This window comes from Heterodontus francisci, chromosome 30, assembly GCF_036365525.1.
Source record: "Heterodontus francisci isolate sHetFra1 chromosome 30, sHetFra1.hap1, whole genome shotgun sequence".
NCBI classification, from domain to species: domain Eukaryota; kingdom Metazoa; phylum Chordata; class Chondrichthyes; order Heterodontiformes; family Heterodontidae; genus Heterodontus; species Heterodontus francisci.
The window spans coordinates 43,778,619-43,797,666 of NC_090400.1; the positions used below are offsets into that span (position 1 = coordinate 43,778,619).

Consider the following 19,048-nt stretch of genomic DNA (forward strand, 5'->3'; position numbering starts at 1 on the left):
AGAAACAAAAACCTTGTGTTTTGTTTAAAAGTAGTTTTGTTGTGGGTTTCATGATCTTAGCACAGTGATATGGTTGCTTTGATCATGATTGATAGTACCATCTTCAGTGGAAATTTGGTTTTATGAATTTGAACTGCACTTCTCAGCTTGAGAGTACAGTCTGACCTTCTAAGATTCCAGCAAACCGCAGGAGGAAATTTGGAAAAAATATTTTTAAATCTCAAGGAACTGATTATTGTTCTAAGCTTCACAAATAGTGATTTTCACCCTTTGTGAACATTTTTTTAAACAAGAGACTCTAAAGAGTAGTTGCTTCTAAGTGCTAGAAATTTAAACTGATGCATTATTGAAAGATGCTCCTTTGAAGGAAGATGGAGCTTAATGAGACTGTAGAACGAGCATGTTCAATGTACCACCATGCATCTTATCTTCTGAATGACATTTGTTCATTGAGATTACCTGTACTACATTGCCTGTGGAAAATATCACTGCTAGCTCCCATTCCATTAACTGCTTTACAGCTGGGCTACTCAAATGGTGGGCCACAGCCCACATCTGGATTGTAAGCCATTAAATATGGGCCACATGCCTGCCATTAACAAATAGTATTGTTGGGTCAGGAATTTTGCACCCATTGTATGCAGCTGCCTCGGATTCCCCAAAAACCCAGCACCACAAAATGATGTCAGCAATCTTGTGTGGCTGATCAAGTATTGAGATGCCTCCATGAAGTGTATGGGCAGAAATAGAGAGGAAACAAGTCTCCATGAACTAGGAGGGGGACAGAAAATGAGTAAGAAAGGCAGGGGATCAGCACAAGAGGAGGCAAGTAGAAAAGTATTGTGAATTGAGATGGCAATTATTCTTTCTCTCCTGCCAATGTGTGTTTATGCCTGCTTCAGCGATGGCTCAGGTACATTTACAGCCATGTTTTAGTGATGTAAAAAGCCCTAAGTTGCTTGAGTATTCTGGCTGTTCAATTTAAAACAAAATATTTCTTTTTTAATATTTAGAGCATGGATTCATCCGACTTATCAGATGGCCCTATAACGCTGCAGGAATATTTGGAGGTGAAAAAAGCTTTGGCTGCATCTGAGGCCAAGGTTCAGCAGCTAATGAAAGTAAATAACAATCTAAGTGAGGAACTGCGCAGACTTCAAATGCAGGTGAGTGAATGCAAATAAGAATTCTAGTAGCCAAAGGAGTGGTTACATTTTGTTGATGACTTGAGAGAATGCCTTGGCAGATTTTTAAAAATTTTACGTCGATTATTTTTTAATTTGCACTCCCAAGTGCGAACGGTTTGATTCTGCATTTTTGCTTTTGGATGTATTGAAGAGCCAATTGTTTTTGGGATAGTGCCATCAAATCATTTACAATAAAGGTAAAAAGAAAACTAAATAAAAACAGAAGATTTCAAATCCACAGCAGGTTGATTGGCATCAAGAACTGATAAGTTGATATTTTATGTAAGTTTTCATCAGTTTACATATGATAGTTTGATATCTTTTCATCAGTCTTATTTCCAGAAAAAAGTATGTCAAATTAATTTTGAAAGTGCATTTTTTTCTTCAGTAATTCTACACAAGTAGCCTTTAACCTTGTGTATTAGTAATCTTACCAGTGCTTTCATGCTAAGAAAAGGATTGTCGATTGCAGCATCTTGTGTCTTGGTGACCAGCACTCGACATTGTACTGAAGGCATGGTCTAACTTGCAGTTTGATCCTGACTTCTTCTGACTTGCGTTTAATTGATCTGGCATTATATTGACTTTGTTATTTGCTGCTTTCCATTGGTTAGACGTATTCAGTACCAGGTCTACTAAAAGTCCTCTCTCTTTCCACTTCATCTTTAGCTATTTCGACATAATTCATAGCATATGTGTGCGAGGTGGTTATTTTTCCATTCTACATGCAGCACTTGCTTGCATTAAGTTTGAGCTGCCCTCTTTTATTTTGTCTTACTCTGTCTGAGCTGCTTCCTCCAATTAGAGGATCCCACCCACTTTGGTATTAAGTTCATGCGAACAAGATCAGTTTCCAGAAACTAAGTTACTGGTTCTCTTTCCCCCCCCCCCCCCAACACTTGAGGCTGCAGCAACTTGTGCTTTCTCTGCCTGGATAATGTAGCCGACAGCTCTCGCCATACATCAGAGTTGATGATCAAAAGGAAAAACTATGCTTCAGGCCCTTTGAGCATGAACATAAGCTACTTGAGCTTCACCTACTGCCAGCACCTGCAGATTATTCTCGTTTTTGCGGGATCTCCCCTCGTCCTCGCTTGCCCCACACATTTGATTCTCTTTTTCTATCTCTCTGCCCTGGTCCTTTTACCATGCCCCATTAATGCCAGATGCATTAGTTTTGTTGCCATCTGGACATGTCATCAGCACCTTGCATGTGAGCCTGTTAAATTTAAAGCCAATGCATGCTGCTAGTCCTTTGGATATTTTCCTGTTGACATCATTTACTCCATTTTGGTCCTATAATTTTCACACTGTTTGAAGTTAATAGGAAGTGCTTGATGTGAAACTGAAGCAGATATTACTTGGCCAGCAAAGTTGTGCCTTTTCCAGCTGTGGCAGCTCTCTACACATTTAAGTAATGGGCATTTTAAATTCTAAACAATTAGAGTCTGGTGCTGGCAGACCAGTTTCCAAAATTAAATTAAAGAAAGTGTTCATCTAATTATTGCCTTTCATTATGAAGCGTGAAAATTAGTGACTTGATAGCTTGCTTTCCTGGTTTATGTTAGAGTATCAGTAGGAAATCTTAATATAAAAGCAAAATGCTGCAGATGCTGGAAATCTGAAATAAAAACAAGAAATGCTGGAAATACTCAGCAGGTCTGGCAGCATTTGTGGAGAGAGCAGCAGAGTTAATGTTTCAAGTCAGTGACTCTTCATCAGAACTGGCAAATATTGGAAATGCAATAGGTTTTAAGCAAGTGGGGGTGGAGCAAGAGGTAACCAAAGAGAAGGTATTGATAAGATAAGGTCACAGAATTACTGACCAGAAGGTCATGGAGCAAAGGCAAACTGTATGTTAATCATGTGTTGAAAGACAGAGCATTAGTGCAGAGAGGGTGTCAATAGACCGAAAAACCAAGAACAAACATGAAAAAAACAGTGGGTAGGCACAGTAGAAGCAAAGTAAACAAACTAAAATAAAATAAACAAATAAAGAAAAAAATAACTCAAAATAAAAAGGGGGACCCGTCATGCTCTGAAATGATTGAACTCAGTGTTCAGTCCGGCATGCTGTAGTGTGCCTAATTGGTAAATAAGATGCTGTTCCTCGAGCTTGTGTTGATGTTCACTGGAACACTGCAGCAATCCCAGGACAGAGATGTGGACATGAGAGCAGGGGGGTGTGTTGAAATGGCCAGCAACCGGAAACTCGGGGTCATGCTTTCAGACTGAGCGGAGGTGTTCTGCAAAGCGGTCACCCAATCTGCGTTTGGTCTCCCCAGGTTCGAGGAGACCACATTGTGAGCAGCGAATACAGAATACTAAATTGAAAGAAGTACAAGTAAATCGTTTCTTCACCTGAAAGGAGTGTTTGGGACCTTAGACAGTAAGGAGCGAGGAGGTAAATGGGCAGGTATTACACTTCCTGCCATTGCAGGAGAAGGTGCCGTGGGAAGGGGGCGAGGTGGTGGGGGTAATGGAGGAGTGTCGCGGAGGGAACGATCCCTTCAGAATGCTGACGGGAGGGGAAGATGCATTTGGTAGTGTCATCACGCTGGACGTGGCAGAAATGGCGGAGGATGCTCCTTCGGATGTGGAGGCTAGTGGGAGTAGGAAATCTTAGTTGCCTTTCTTAAAGAAATACCTTCTATGAACAAAGACTTTTCCAAAATAGATCTATGTGCCCTCAATCAATTAAGATTAGAGTTTCATCACTGGTAAAGTTAATGACAAAAAGAAATTTGGCCTTCAAAACTTTGCCATCAAAGTTTTTTTTTTAAAGACAGAATTGCTGTAGCCTAATAGTCATGAGAATATTGCCTTTGTGCTGTTGTTGTTTTTGGTTTGTTTTGTGCTGTTGCCAACTTTCCAACCCAAATGCAGCATGTTTTAGTTTGTAGCTAGGCTTCTAGGCTGTGATGAAAATCTAACAGGCCTGTGACTAAGTTGTAGCCGGTAGACTGTTATGGAATTATGGAAATTGGTCCCACAGAAGTTTGTGCCTTCTGATAATTTAGAGGGCAGTACTGGCTTTGTCAACTTTGAAGGACTCTGGACTTTTTTCTATCTCCATTGGTTGGAGAATGAAGTTGTTTATGATGAGCTTTGTTCAAGTTTTTATTTTGCAATGCTAAGGTCCATTGTTATGGAAGATGAGCCAAATTTACTTTTTATATCAAAGTCCAGCACACCACTATTTTCAAAGCATGCCCTCAACATTTAAGAGAATCTATTTTGTGTATATGTTATAGATTAGTTAGCCATGCTTTTAATAGTTTTTGCTAAACTCATCTAGTTGATATGAATTAAATGTGTTAAAATAATCCCCTCCCTTCATTCATGCCAGCAAGGTTACCTTTGCAACACACACTTCGTTCTCCTGTTTAGTGTAAAATATAAGCACCAATGCGCATGTGCAAGAGGGTATACTTAAAGTCATAGACTGAAGGGCTCCGTGTTCTGTACAAGACAAAACTGTGTAACAAGAAGGCAACCTGGTCTCCTGCACTGTATCATCTTACTGGCACAAGTCTACTAATAGATAAAGGATAGTTGTCTGTGTTTTTGATTTTGACAGGTTAGTTGTTCCCTGCTAAGGGACTGGAAGCAATATAGCGCTGCTGATCCCTGAGTTGCTGCCTGGGCTGGATCTTTCAGATGATATAGCACAATGCCATACTGCAGCTTTTATTATAATGACATTACCTTTAAAGGAATATTTTGACATCATTATGGAATGTTTTTTTTTAAAGTAAACTGAGTTTGTGTAGCAGTTTGATTCAAAAATGTACTCCCTCATGCCAGCATTTTGGCCACCAGGTAACACACCATATCTGCTTCAAAAATGTAGCTGTCTTTGCAGTCAGCGATATGACAATGCAACGGTGCACCTGACGTCTTTTCATATGACTAGGTTTGCAAACATGGTGAGGGCATAGCGTTCAAAAGTTATGGTAAACCAGGCAGCACAGTGGCGCAGTGGTTAGCACCGCAGCCTCACAGCTCCAGCGACCCGGGTTCAATTCTGGGTACTGCCTGTGTGGAGTTTGCAAGTTCTCCCTGTGTCTACGTGGGTTTTCGCCGGGTACTCCGGTTTCCTCCCACCACCAAAAGACTTGCAGGTTGATAGGTAAATTGGCCATCATAAATTGCCCCTAGTATAGATAGGTGGTAGGAGAATATAGGGACAGGTGGGGATGTGGGATTAGTGTAGGATTAGTGTAAATGGGTAATTGATGGTCGGCACAGACTCGGTGGGCCGAAGGGCCTGTTTCAGTGCTGTATCTCTAAATAAAAAAATAAATAAAACATTGGTTCAAGCTCAGCTGGAGTATAGTGCTCAATTCTGGGCACCACACTTTAGGAAGGATGTGCAGGCATTGGAGGGGGTGCAGAAAAGATTAAGAGAATGGTTCCGGGGGTGAGACTTCAATTGCATGGATAGATTGGAGAATTTGGGACTGTTCTCCTTAGAGAAGAGAAAGTTGAGAGGAGATTTGATAGAGGTGTTCAAAATCATGACGGGTCTTCACAGAATAGATGGGGAGAAACTGTTCCCATTAGTGGAAGGGTCGAAAATGGGGGACATTGATTTAAAGTGATTGGTGAAAGACCCAGAGGCAGCGTGAGGAAAAACTTTTTTAATGCAATGAGTGATTAGGATCTGAAATGCACTGCTTGAGAGTGTGGTCAAGGCAGATTCAATCATGGTTTTCAAAAGGGAATTGGATAATTAACTGAAAAGAGAAAATTTGTAAGGCTACAGGGAAAAGTTGGGAGAGTGGGACTAGCTGAGTTGCTCTCACAAAGAGCCAGCAGGGACACGACAGGCTGAATGGCCTCCTTCTGTGTTGTAACCATTCTTTCATTCTATGTCCGCCAAGGATATCACTAGTCATTTTAAGTGTTAGTTTCTGTTACCACTACAGACTAACTTGACTTTGGTAGTATTTTTATTAAATAGTAACAATGTTACAATTTTGGAACTTAAAACCTTCTGTCAAAGCAATGCATAATTGGTCTATGGATTTTCAAATCATTCTTCAAAGTTAATGTTCACTTTGGAGAATTTGGCCACACAACCTCTAAACTTTGTAAAATTAAAATTTAGGTCAGGACTATGCCACGTTAACATATTAGTCCTATTTAGTAAGTCAACTTAACAGCAAAGAATATTTAGGCAAGAACACTCATGCTACTTATGCCAGTAACTTGGGATTGAATTTGCCCTAGTTTCACACCAAATTGCTTGCTTCTGTTGGGGTGTCCAACTGCATTTTTAGTTTTAGTTTAGAGAAACAGCACTGAAACAGGCCCTTCGGCCCACCGAGTCTGTGCTGACCATCAACCACCCATTTATACTAATCCTACACTAATTCCATATTCCTACCACACCTGTCCCTATATTTCCCTACCACCTACCTATACTAGGGGCAATTTTATAATGGCCAATTAACCTATCAACCTGCAAGTCTTTGGCATGTGGGAGGAAACCGGAACACCCGGAGGAAACCCACGCAGACACAGGGAGAACTTGCAAACTCCACACAGGCAGTACCCAGAATTGAACCTGGGTCGCTGGAGCTGTGAGGCTGCGGTGCTAACCACTGCGCCACTGTACAGCATTCTAATTTATGTCACTATACACATGTTAAATGTCTTACATTGTTTTAATAGTCTTTAACATCAGCAGAACATGTGTAACAGGCAAATAAACAGACATTATGAGCATCGAATTCAGGTGTGAATGTTCCTGTGGTTAGCCTTTATAAATAGACTTAACAAATTAACAAGTCAGTAATCAGATTTCAGGTCTAATAATTTATTTTGTGTCTGTTTCACTGCACTCTTTTGGGCATTCTGTTTTTTTTGTTAGTTTTTACCAGAAACTATGACAGAAACCGAATGCATAATAGATATTAAAGGGAAACGGATGAATATTTAAAAAATAAATTTGTAAAATGGCACTTTTTGACACTTTTGCTTTGCTTAAAGCTGCCTGCACTTTCTTCAGATGGTTTCAGGCACCCTAGCCTATTTAGGGTGTTATACTGGACAAATAAAAATGGCAATGATATAAATATATATTTCTACAAAACCACATGAATATTTGTTAATCATTGTTAGCGATGGGAATATGGATGTGAAATATAAAATAATTTAGTCACGTCTGAAGCACTTAATCCTAGCCCTCTACACCCTCCTATATTTTGTATTTGTCAGTAATTTTTAATAAAGTAAATGTTTAAATGCATGGAAGATGGGTCCTTAATATATAGTAAATTACTATTTTAAGATGTTGTGGGATCCCTTTTTGATTACATTTCAGATTAACAAACTGCAGACAGAGAATACACAAATGAAACAACAAACTCCTAGTCTGCATCCGTCACCAACTACCAGTGACCGCCAGGACCTTTCCCCCCATGGAAGCACAAGTAGACGTGATCGGCAAGCCGTTTCCATGTATGAAACCAGATCTGGGCAGAAATCCTTTGGACAAACCACTGATGACATTGCCACAAGACTTCAGCCTTTGGATTGTAATGTGAGTTAATGCTTAATGATATGGATTTCATTTCAAACAAAATGCATTCACCTTTTTTTTTTTTAGCTTCTTGTACTGCTTAATCAGTATTAACAAAGCTATGATATCCATACAGTATAGGAACTGTAAAACAGCAGTGCAGTAACCCCGTGTGTCTCATTTTCCAAGCTCCAAATTCTGATGGAGAAAAATATTTTTAATATTCATGAATGAAGTGTTTTATCTTGTATCTTCTAACCCTAACTGCAGTCCAGAGTTTTGATTATAATTTGCGAGTGAGCTGTTGTTGTGTTCAGATGCACTATTAGGCAGTTTGTGTGCAGCGTTCAGTTTTGTATAAAACTCCTATTCATAAATGGCCACAGCTAATACATGTGGGAATTGTAAGTTGGGTTACTCAAGGGCAGAGATGTGCAGAGTTTTGTGGCATTGAGCAATCACAAAACGGGCATACAATTGTTTCAAATAGCTCTGATCCTGGTCCTAGCTTTTATGCTCAATTTACAGTATAGAATCCTTCCTCATTTTAGTGATCTTGATCTTAAAACTATATGGTAAAAATATATTCCATGCACCTTTGGATTTATGCAATGGCTTCAGGTGCAGTTTAATTTTTTTATCACTTTTGTTTTCATGTTAAAAGCCCACGGCTCCTAAATCAATTTAACTGTGGATTTAAAGTCTAGAGTTGGCTAAATGATTGGGATTAACTGGTCTAAATAAACTTCTTTTAGTTGAATAAGTTGTTACTTTTTCAAATTACAAGTTATTTAAATTGGACAGTCCCTAATACTGGATTCACTCCGAGTTGGAGAATGGTTTAATAGTCATGAAAGTTTCTGTCGAAAATCCTTGAACTGTCCCTCTTTCCATAACCCCCCACCCCACCTCCCCCAATAGCTAGGGGAAGAATAAATGTTCTAAATTTGGAAAATGAACAAAACTCAGCTCCTATCAGGTTTCACGAATTATCTTAATGTATTTGGTGATTTACATTATGGCTCCACTCCAGCTAGTGACTGCAATTAAATCTAATGGACTCCATTATGGAGACAATGAGTGCATTTGAGAGCAGGTCACTGCTAGGATTGATAGTCAGTGAGATGAGAAAACAAACTTTGAACTGAGAGAACTGGATACTTAACGAATCAAATTGTGCTTTTTGTTTATAAAGTTTGTTTAAAACCACGTATTTCAGATTTGCACATACACATTATTGATGCGCCAATAATATCAAGTAGATCATACAATTTTTGGAAAAGCATTTTTATCTGATAATTGCTACTGACTGTAGAGCATCTAGGAAAATGATCAAGCTTAATTAAATGAGAAGTTAGCTAAATGAATTAACCTAGACTATAATTGTTCAGTGAACATTATTTTTGAGAATAATTAAAGAGAAATCACATTGGTTCATTACAAACTTTAATACGAATGTTGCTTCATTTGTGCCATTTTGTTTCATTAATTCAATATGCACGCTGCATTAACATAATTCACAATCTACCAGTAGATCTGACACAAGATGACTGCTTTTATTTGACTGTCAGCATGAGACTGTTTAACCAATATTTATCAACATAATGCAAGTTGTCTGTAACAAGTTACATGCATGGTTTATTTTTTAAAGTTCATTAATGTCTATGTGCATGCCATTGTTTACACTGTCCCTTCCATGTTACAGATTCGCAGGGGTGTCTCCGTGACCTCTGTACCCTTTCCCTTCTCTCCGCTGCACTCCTGTTCACAGGACTGTGGCAGATCCGTGGTTAAGTACCAGCTCAGTTGGGCTCAAGTAAGAAGGGGCAGAAAGGATTCCAGCAAGTGTTCTAGGCTCTTGTCTCCATGCCTTTTGCATGGATTTTGTTCCTTCTATTATCTTTGCTTCTCTTTTCCCTTCAAAGATGGGAGGTTCTTTTTTGGAATGCCTGGTTGAATGTGTCAAAACAACTTTCAAACAATATTTTTCTTAAATTTCATAATTAACTGTATAATCGAAAGTGAAACTGTACGTTGTAAATAAGTTTTACTGCAATGTAGATGGATTCATGAATATAACCATTGTCGTTTCTGGTTATACTGCAGTTGTAATTGTCAATTTACCGTAGAAATGTTGGCACAGAAGGAGCAATTTGACTTGTCACATAGCGCTAGCTACCTCATGATAGGACCTATGGAAACCTGCCATTTGCACACTTCCAGTGTGTTATAATAGAATTCATACATTCAGTAATTGGTAACAGAACCCTGTTATGTTGTCAAGTTGTCCTGAACAAAGTATGTAGTATTACATTGATAACCTTGCATTAGATCAACTTAGTACCGTTTTAAAAAAAAAACAAACTTGGCCACTTGAAAAAGAACTCCAGAAGCTTTGTACTTGCCGTATATCACTGATGCTGGCCCAAAAAATTCTGACCTAAAGCCCCTACTACATTGAAATGTAGGGCCAAACATTGAAAAAGATCACTAGATTGACCCCCTTTCTGAAAGATTTTCCTGCCATTTCATGCCAATTTTGCTAGTTCATTTATTACCTAATAACTTAACTAGTCTCTGATAGACAAACCAATAAAGTTTTGTTTTCCACTATCTTCAGAATTGCTTCTCAGTGTTGAATAGACTCAAATCTATTTTAGGCATAGAAACTATTTCGTTTCACAGACAAATAAAGGATGAGGGGGCTTTTGGGAGAGAAATCGGGAAGAACATTTTTAAACAAAGGGTGGGGGAAATTTGGAACTCTTTCTCTACCACCCACTGAAAAACGGCTGTAGGTGTGGGATCAACTGACATTTCAAGGCAGATATTGATTTTTGTGAGGTAAGAGCATCAAAAGATAAAGAGCAAAGACTATTAAATGGAATTGAGGCACAGATCCACCACAATCTCATAGAAGGGCAGAACAGATTTGAGGGGCTGAATGGCCTACTTCTGTTTTCTGTATCTCTACATAACGAGGGGATGGAGAAGCTATCATTAGTCATTGATCGACATGCTACAATTATTTTTATAAAACTTGAAGAAAAATTGAATGTGAAATTGTTACCAATTTTGAGTAAATCTCAGAAAAGTATATTTTTTAATACATTATTTGTTTATTTTGATGTGTCCTCGAAAGTGAACTTTTTTCCATAGCATTCCTCTAAAAACATAATGTATCTGGTATATAGTGGTCCGAAGGGAAAATGATATTGTTTACAGCTGTCCTGAAAAAGTTGCATAATGGAACATGATGGGAAAGAATAGGGTGAATTGAAATGGGTATGCAGTGTGCATTCCAAAAGATAAGCCCCTGTTGCTGAGCTGTTAACATCAACACTGCTCATCTAATTTTTAACAGTCTAAACATCTTTACCCTCTTGAATAATGTAATGGCCTTCAGTGACCATATATTTGTCAAGCAAGGCCATTTGCCATTCAAGTATTCTTCTTTCTTGGTTTCTGGTGACTATTCCTGCTTTTCCATATATTAACCCTTTGAGCACTGCTTTTCTCCCTCTCTGTCATATTGAGACACAGGTTTTGTAAATTTAAATAAAAGCAGCAGATAAATTGTTATGTTTTAATAGGAGGTATGGAAACTATTAACTGAAGCATTATAAAACTTGAACATCTGTTTTTTTTATGGTCTAATTTATTTTAAAAAGTCTTTGGGGGTGGAAGAGATCAGTGGTAGCTTTGCAGAGCTAAATCAGCAGTGGGCCAAACTATTGAGGGAAAATATTCAAGAACTTTGTTACTCTTGCCCACAGAAACTAGGGGCGCCTTTCCAATCATCAAAAATGTTTTTCTTGGCTTGTGAGTTGCTTTCTTTTTTTTTGTTACCTATAAATTCTGACTGCCAATTTTTTAACTGATTTAGTAGCAGCTATGGCAGACAATCGTCTTTTCCTTACCTATTTTTATCCATTTTAGATTTACAAAAACTGAGTCAAAATACCAGTAGATTTTCTCAAAGGAAAGTGGAGAACTGTTCCCATACACCTCAAAGCTGTTAACCTTCTGAGAACTTGGTGCCTGCCATAATGGTCAGAACCTGTTTATGTTTCCATTAGTGGGACTTATTGTAAATTCCCACTGAATATTAGATAACCAAATGCACCAGAATATGTAATGCCGGGAAGACTTTACGTTTACAACTCACCCCCACCTTCTCGGGCACAGGAACATAGGAAGAGGAGTAAGCCATTCAGCCCATCGAGCCTGCCCCGCCATTCAGTATGATCATGGCTGATCATCCACTTCAATGCCTTTTTCCCACATTACCCTCATTATGTCATTTGTATTTAGAAATCTGTCAATCTATGCTTTAAACATACTCAATGACTGAACTTCCATAGCCCCCTGGGATAGAGAATTCCAAAGATTCAGAACCCTCTGGGTAAAGAAATTTCTCCTCACCTCTGTCCTAAGTGGCTTCCCCCTTATTTGAAATTGTGTCCCTTGGTTCTAGACTCCCCAACCAGGGGAAACATCTTCGCTGCATCTACCCTGTCTGTCCCTTTAAGTATTTTGTAGGTTTCAATGAGATCCTCTCATTCTTCGAAACTCTAGAGAATACAGGCCCAGTTTCCCCAATCTCTCTCCATAGGACAGTCCCGCCATCCCGGGGCTAAGTCTGGTGAACCTTCGTTGCACTCCCTCTATGGCAGTAATATCCTTCCTAAGGTAAGGGGACCAAAACTGCACACAGTATTCCAAGTGCAGTCTAACCAAGATTCTATACAATTGACTTCACTACTCCTGTACTCAAATCTTCTTGCGATAAAGGCTAACATTCCATTAGCCTTCCTAATAGCTTGCTGCACCTGCATGTTAGCTTTCAGTGACTTATTGACACCCAGGTCCCTTTGTACATGTACACTTTCTAATCTCTTACCATTTAAGAAATACTCTGCACATCTGTTCCTCCTACCAAACTGGATAACCACACATTTTTCCAATTATATTCCATCTGCCATGTTCTTGCCCACTCACTGTCTGTCCAAATCCCCTTGAAGCTGCTTTGCATCTTCCTCACAATACACATTCCCACCAAGTTTTGTGTCATGCGCAAACTTGGAAATACTACATTTGGTCCCCATAGGGCGGCACAGTGGCGCAGTGGTTAGCACTGCAGCCTCACAGCTCCAGGGACCCGGGTTCGATTCCGGGTACTGCCTGTGTGGAGTTTGCAAGTTCTCCCTGTGTCTGCGTGGGTTTTCTCTGGGTGCTCCGGTTTCCTCCCACAAGCCAAAAGACTTGCAGGTTGATAGGTAAATTGGCCATTATAAATTGTCACTAGTATAGGTAGGTGGTAGGGAAATATAGGGATAGGTGGGGATGTTTGGTAGGAATATGGGATTAGTGTAGGATTAGTATAAGTGGGTGGTTGATGTTCGGCACAGACTCGGTGGGCCGAAGGGCCTGTTTCAGTGCTGTATCTCTAATCTAAAAAAAAATATCCAAACCATTGATCTAATTGTGAACAGCTGGGGCCCAAGCACTCATCTCTGCAGTACCCCACCAGTCACAGCCTGCCAACGTGAGAATGACCTGTTTATTCCCACTGTCTGCTTTCTGCCTGTTAACCAATCCTTAATCCATGCCAGTATATTACCTCCTATCCCATGTGCTTTAATTTTACTAACCAACCTCATGTGGGGGACTTTATGAAAAGCCTTCTGAAAATCTGAGTATACTACGTCCACCGACTCCCCTTTATCAATTCTTTTAGTAACCTCTTCAAAAAAACTCCCAACAGGTTTGTCAAACATGATTTCCCATTCATAAATCCATGTTGACAGTGCTCAATCAGATCATTATTATCCAAGTGTCCATTTATCACATCCTTTAGAATAGATTCTAGCATTTTCCCAACGACTGATGTAAGGCTAACAGGTCTGTAAAATTCCCTGTTTTCTCTCTCCCTCCCTTCTTAAATAGTGGGGTGACATTTGCTACCTTCCAATCTGCAGGAACCACTCCAGAATCTACAGAGTTTTGGAAGATGATCACCAGTGCATCCACTACCTCCATAGCTACCTCATTCAACACTCTGGGATGTAGAATATCAGGTCCTGGGGACTTATCAACCTTCAGCCCCATTAATTTCTCCAATGCAACCTTCTTACCAATACTAATTTCCTTCAATTCCTCATTCCCCCTACCCTTGGATCTCCAATTCTGGGAGATTTCTTGTATCTTCCTCAGTGAAGACGGACGCAAAGTAATCATTTAGCTTCTGTGCCATTTCTTTATTCCCCATTATAAATTCTCTTGACTCTGCCTATAACAGACCCATATTTGTCTTAGTCAAACATTTCCTTTTTATGTACTTGTAGAAGCTTTTACAGTCCGTTTTTATATTTTTTGCTAGCTTACATTCATATTCTATTCTCTGTTCCTTTATCAGTTTCTTCATTCTCCTTTGTATTCTGCAATCCTCAGGTTTACTACTATTTCTGGCAATTTTATAGGTCTTTTCTTTTAATCTTATACAATCCTTAACTTCTTTTGTTGTCCACAGTTGACTGCCTTCTACTTGTGGGGTTTTTGTGCCTTGAAGGAACGTATAGTTGCTATGTAATATTTCTTTAAAGACTATCCATTGCCTACGTACTGTCATACCTTTTAATGTTTTTTCCCAATCCACCTCAGCCAATTTGCCCCTCATACCTTCATAATTTCCTTTGTTCAATTTTAACACCCTGGCTTCAGATTGAACTACCTCACTTTTAAACATAATGTAATATTTTATCATATTATGGTCACTCATCCCTAAAGGTTAAAGCATTAAATGCTGGACTTGCCAATGGCACCCATATTCCACGAGCGATTTTTAAAAAAATATTTGTAAACTTTAATCTTTTAATTGCAATAGACAACTGCTATTGTAGTCCTCAAAGGGTTAAGTTCTCAGTGTTTAATCAAGATTACTTTTTTGAATGAGAATATTACAAAGACTCTGATAATTGTCCAAGTAAAGTAAAAGGAGAATCTTTGTATAAATAGAAAACTGCATGAAGAAGGTATTATGCATAATGGCAGATGATTCCGAGATCTCACTTTTCAGGGTAAACATAGTTAACCTTTGCTTGCAAGGATTTCTTGAATCAAGCTGGCGTTGCCGTTTGATGTTAAAAGTGCTTTGTCCTTTATCCTTTCAGATTATAGATGAGGGCAACAAAGGAAATCTGGACCAGAGGGCAAAATGCTGCGGATGCTGGAAATCTGAAATAAAAACAGAAAATGCTTGAAATGCTCAGCAGGTCAGGCAGCATCTGTGGAGAGAGAAACAGTTATCGTTTCAGATTGGTGACTTTTCATCAGAACTCTGGAAAGGTCATTGACCTGAAACATCAACTCTTTCTCTCTTCACAGATGCTGTCAGACCTGTTGAGCATTTCCAACATTTTCTGTTTTTATTTGAAATCTGGATAGTTGTATAGTTTGGATTTTTGTTTTTATTTTAAAGTTTTTACTTGAAACCATTGCAGTCTTAGCCAACTGTATTCCAAAGGATTGGAAGTACTAACTTGTGTGTCAATATAGTTCATGTACTCAATTAATACATTCACAAATCTCTAGTTATTAGTTTAACAAAATCTTACAACTTGTATAAGCTCAGTGCATTTTGCATTTTAACAGTTCAGGGGACATGTTTGCTATTGCAGGAAGCAGACAAAATTAAATTTAAAATAAATTAAAGTTACTTTTGAATGACTATAGGCAAAATTAATTTGATAGTGTTCTTGGAAGCCATCTAACAAATATTTGACAAATCATTCTAATTCATAATCTCCCCTTTGTGTGAAACTGCATTAATAAGCTAAACTAACCCACAAGTGCTGATTCTTTGGGTGCTGGGGGAAGAGGATGTCAAGTGTGTTACGTGCACTTCTAAACTTGTGTGGTCCATTTTCCAAATTTTTGGAAGGGAAATACAAGACCAATATTAGTGAAACAGCATCTGCATATTGTGTATTCCATTGATGCCATCCAAAGTCAAATTTCAGCAAATCTTTAAGATTTGGAGAACTTTTATAGTTTTCAGTTAATTTCTGTGTAACAATTATTGATTTGATTGGAGCCATGCACTATTCTTTTTTGAATGCATTACTTTGAATATTATCACAAAGTTGATTCGTTTGAGAATTTAGAATTTTGTTTCTTCCTCCTTTCCCCCTTTCCACCCAATCTATATATGGATCTTTCCATCTTAGATATGCAAACTAATAGTACAGTCACAGCACAGTAAGACTTGAAAGTGTGATTTGAGACCAGTCTGGCTTTTCATTATGAAACTACATGGTGAAGAGAGGACTTGATTTTACATGTTAATTTTAATACTTGATTAGTATGTCTAGTTCTACTATTCAAATGTGTAAAGAATGTTTTGCTTGTAAATCTGTTGTGTAGGAAACTCAATAATGAGAGAAAAGGAAAATGTTCAAATCTGTACATAACCAGTTATGCAGCATCAAAAAGATGCTTTTGAAACAGGAAACTGTGATATATTGGAACCATCTGCCAAAGTGTATATATTAAAAAAAGCTTAACCTCTTCTGAAGAATGCATGCACTTTTAGTACTTTTCATTTTCTGTTAACCCCATAACTGCTGATTTTTTGGGTGCTGGGGCAAGGGGGTTTTAAGAAGTTGAAATATCTGAAATGTTCTTCAATGTGTATGGCAAAAAGGATCTAATTGTAAAATGTGTGATTCAGAACATTCAAAAGGTTCAAAAAGTCTTATATTTCAGAGACATCTTTGTTATTTTGCTAACCTGTGAGTTTATTGTATATTGCTAGGGTATTCTTACCAGGACAGAGCTGTTAAAAATTAAAACAACCATTCAAAAATGCAATTAAAAAATGGATGTTCTGAAGTCATATCTAGTTCAGGTTTCCACAGCAAAATTTGTACGTTCTCTACAGTTGGTCAGATCCACACCATTCTGTAAAGAATTCTATGAAATGCTGGTAATATAGCTGGCAGATTTGCACTTGCAAGTAGCACCTTATTATAATCTCTTATTTTAAAAAAAAGACCACATTGAAAATGATCTTTCCATTTGAGATTTTACAAGTATGTAATTGACAGGGGGTAAAAGAATCTTCAAAATCCCAGTATCCCAGTCCAAATAGCACCCCCCGCCCCCTGCCAATCTAACCCAGTGGGCCGACAGCTTGTGTTCTAAGCAGGATCGAATGTACAATGATGTATGCCCATTAATTTATGTAGTGGTCCCATTGATGTGAACTGGTGTTGCAGTAGGAATCTTGAGACATGTCTTGGAATTTTATTCCTTTGAACCCCTGACATTTTCATTTTACTATTGAATTCATATTCTGCAGATTATGATTTTTCCTGATAATTCTTTGGAATGATTTCCATAAGGTTTTACAGATTTTGCTTTTAAATGTGAACCCGATATCCAATTCAGAAAACCTTGTGTTTTTACCTGTTTGTTTTTTAACACCGTTCCTAGATATAATTTCATTAGATGATGAAATTTACTTTGAGAATGTGAGAATTTGAAGAATTCTCCAATTGGGCATTTGAAAATGTTTTTCCGACAACAAAGTACAAAAAGCGTGCTTGGTCGTGTTCTTTATCCCCATGTGAAAATACGTAGTTTATTTAAATATAGAATAATTTAGTATTTTTAATGTGTCCTGAGTTTTTGAATAATGTCTGGTAAAAGAGTTCAAATCTATTGAGCCAGGTGGCATGGTGAATAATTGGTTTGCCTTTTTTGTGTTTGTGGTAGCTATTTAAATGTGGCTATTTACAATGGAGCATTATCTAAGTATGCCAACACTGTATTGAGTTATTACAGTGCTGTAATTGACTTTTGCTTGACAGTAACCTAGTTTCAGATTAAAATATGGGAAAAGGGAGGTTGGAGATGAGACAGTAATTAGTAAGGATAGAGGGGTCATGGATGGGTTTTTGTTGAGGGGTTGATGACTGGATTGAAAGGTAGAAGAACCATGCTTGAGGCAGAGGGAAGTATTTATAATATTGGCTAAAATAGGGGCCCAGAAAGGAATTTGCATCATCAGGCTTTTATTGGGAATGCAATTGAAGGAGCAGACGGTTTCCTACTTGGAGTAATCAAATGAATGATATTGCTTTTAGAGTTTGTACCTCATCAAGTTCTACAATTTCTATACTCAAAAATAAGAGCTGAAACAGCATGAGCATGTTTATGGGGCCAGTGGAGATGTCAATTCCATTCAGAGTGTGAGTAGTACAGCAGAACATTCTGAACTGGGTGGGGGGTGGGAAACAAATGTTTCTTAAACTGCAGTTTCTGTTTATTTATTATAAACACTGACTGTTTATGGGGAAGGGCTAGAGACCACCTCAATGAAATCCAACCACCCTGTCCTTGCTCCTTTTAACAGCCTGGAAAGTTTAAAATGATCTTAACTGCTTTTTTTTTATCTTGTGCAAACTAAATTACTTGCTCCTCAACCATTTCATGACCAAAATTCAGAATTCTGAAACCTGGATGCCAAAATTCAATCACTGATGAATTTGATTTGGCATAGTTATTCTCAAAGTTGCTTTCATGTTGCTTATAGGGAATTGAGGTAACCTTTCTTACTTATCTGCCTGCAATATTCTTGTAATAATTATCAATGACCAGTTGCTCTAACAATGAGGCCAATGCACCAGCACATCGTATTACATGCTCACATTTTATTTTCACTTATAGGTGTCCAAACTGGACAAACGTGGTAGTGGAACAGACAGTGATTATGACAATACCCAGACCAATGAGCTGCCACTGGGGTGAGTAAAACCTAATTAGAGATTGTAATGCCTCATTGTGTTTAATAGTACTCAACATGGCAGAATTTCTGCGTTATGTACTATCTAGTGTTATTTTCTAAATCTGGTATTGGTGGTATGTTTTTCTGTTCTTCTGTACAATGCCCTTTCTGCAGAATTGAGAGCATGCCATGACGATCCATGAGTTGATAATGAAGATACACTAGTTATTGCTGTTCGAACAATTGTTTCCTTATGCCTGTATTATGTTCTTAATAACAATGTAGCTTTTAAACCATTGCAAAAGGAAAGTGTGCACAATAGGTGTTTAGTTTAATTCTGCAGAGCAGAACAGCACTGAAGCAATAAAGGGGGGACAACAGTGTTCAGGCTTGTCTTGTATTATAATATCCATTGTGGAAGAAGCAATCACACATTTGGATCCTGTCAGGTTATCAAAGCCCTTGTATACCTAGAAGTTTTAACATTTAATTTTTATATTTTTGAAATACAGTGAAGCAACTTGTATAGTAACTCTGTTTTTT

General features: G+C 38.2%; 1 protein-coding gene across 6 annotated transcripts in view; it reads left to right on the plus strand.

Moving 5' to 3' along the window:
- Window positions 1-19,048, plus strand: part of git1 (G protein-coupled receptor kinase interacting ArfGAP 1) — a 216,182-nt gene that overhangs the window by 187,553 nt on the left and 9,581 nt on the right. For 5 of the 6 annotated variants that reach the window (XM_068010450.1, XM_068010455.1, XM_068010451.1 and 2 more), the window contains 4 exons: window positions 1,014-1,166; window positions 7,519-7,737; window positions 9,422-9,532; window positions 18,448-18,524. In XM_068010450.1, coding sequence (XP_067866551.1) covers window positions 1,014-1,166; window positions 7,519-7,737; window positions 9,422-9,532; window positions 18,448-18,524 — 560 coding nt within the window. The remainder of the gene's footprint in view (window positions 1-1,013; window positions 1,167-7,518; window positions 7,738-9,421; window positions 9,533-18,447; window positions 18,525-19,048) is intronic. The other variant, XM_068010453.1, reaches the window with a different exon arrangement.